Source organism: Pygoscelis adeliae, unplaced genomic scaffold (assembly GCF_000699105.1).
Source record: "Pygoscelis adeliae isolate BGI_AS28 unplaced genomic scaffold, ASM69910v1 Scaffold126, whole genome shotgun sequence".
NCBI classification, from domain to species: domain Eukaryota; kingdom Metazoa; phylum Chordata; class Aves; order Sphenisciformes; family Spheniscidae; genus Pygoscelis; species Pygoscelis adeliae.
This window is the reverse complement of record NW_008824896.1, coordinates 621,235-622,503: the sequence shown is the minus strand read 5'-3', so window position 1 is coordinate 622,503 and position 1,269 is coordinate 621,235. Positions and strand designations below refer to the sequence as shown.

Below are 1,269 nucleotides of genomic sequence, written 5' to 3'. Positions count from 1 at the left end.
CTTACAAAATATGCATTGCATCGCTGGTAGATGTGGCAGAGGCAAAGTACTTCCAAAACTACTCAGAAACCACGTGTGGAGCACCAGCTGCAAACCTTCTGAGTCAGCAGGTCAGACCCCTGCCGTCACTGCCTTTGCTGCTGCCACATGCTCAGCATCCCCCTGTCCGCCCAGCAGCGCTCCAGTGCCAGGTTACACGCCGTTGGCCATGAAACACCTCGACAGAAGTGATGTTGGGCTGAGCATGAGTTACCACCACTGCTGAGGCTCAGTGCGGCACGGCTGCTGCCCCCCAAAGCTGCCTGCATCCTCAGGCAGCTCTGCACACCCCCAGCAGCAGCGCTCCTCACTGGGGCAACGTGGTGGGGGACAGGCGGGGCAAAAGGTTTCCCAGACTGTGCCTTGGGCTGTACTTTGCCTTCCCGCTTAGGTGGGCAGGCAGGCAGCCCCAGCCCAGCTGCAGGCAGCCGTGCCTGCCAGGAGATGCCTGCAGGAACCATTTAGCAACTACCTCCATCGAGGACCATGCTTCAGAAGGCACAAGGGGCTCAGCTGCAGCGCTCGCCCTGTGGCTGTGAAACCTTAAATTTGACCTGATCAACCACCCAGCTGACAAAATCCATGGCTTTTCATGAAAAACCCCGAGAAGCAAAACCCAAAGAGGTAAGGAGCGGCTGCCGGAGAGGACCTTGAGTGCAACCTGTGGCAGCTCACCGTGGAAATCTGCTGTGGCGAAGGCAGCCTCTGCCCCACTTCCCCATCCCAGGGCCACGTTTCACTGACGCGAGTGAGGCCACTTCCTGCCAGATTTGCAACACGGGCAGTGGGGAAGGCAGAAGTACAAGCAGAAGAGAGCTAGAGAGAGGCCGAGCAGCACCACAAGGAAGGACAAGGAGAGGGGCGAGACCCACGACGCAGCCATGTCCCTGGTGGAGACGATCCGGCTGTGGGAAAAAGGGGTGTGCGCAGCAGATGGGAAGAAGTGGAAGGCAGCCCTGGATGCCTTCACAGCCGTCCAGAACCCCCCTGCCAAAATCTGCTTTAACATCGGCTGCATCTACCTTGTTCTGGGGAACCTGGCCGAGGCGGAGGAGGTAAGGTACAGCCCTTACAGTCACTACCCCGCTTGCAGGCACCAGCGAGTTTGCACACAGACCTGCCAGACAGATGGACATGGTGGGAAAGGGAGGAATTAAGGGCCACACTCTGACTAAGGGAAGGATTCGGGGCCTTTTAAAGCTGGGATGAAGTGTGACACCCCTGGGCTCT

General features: G+C 58.4%; 1 protein-coding gene across 1 annotated transcript in view; it reads left to right on the top strand.

The window, feature by feature from the left end:
• The first annotated feature begins 920 nt into the window (after positions 1 to 920).
• Positions 921 to 1,269, top strand: part of NCF2 (neutrophil cytosolic factor 2) — a 10,737-nt gene continuing 10,388 nt past the window's right edge. Inside the window, exon 1 of the mRNA XM_009324635.1 lies at positions 921 to 1,094. Within this exon, the coding sequence (XP_009322910.1) occupies positions 921 to 1,094 (174 nt within the window). The remainder of the gene's footprint in view (positions 1,095 to 1,269) is intronic.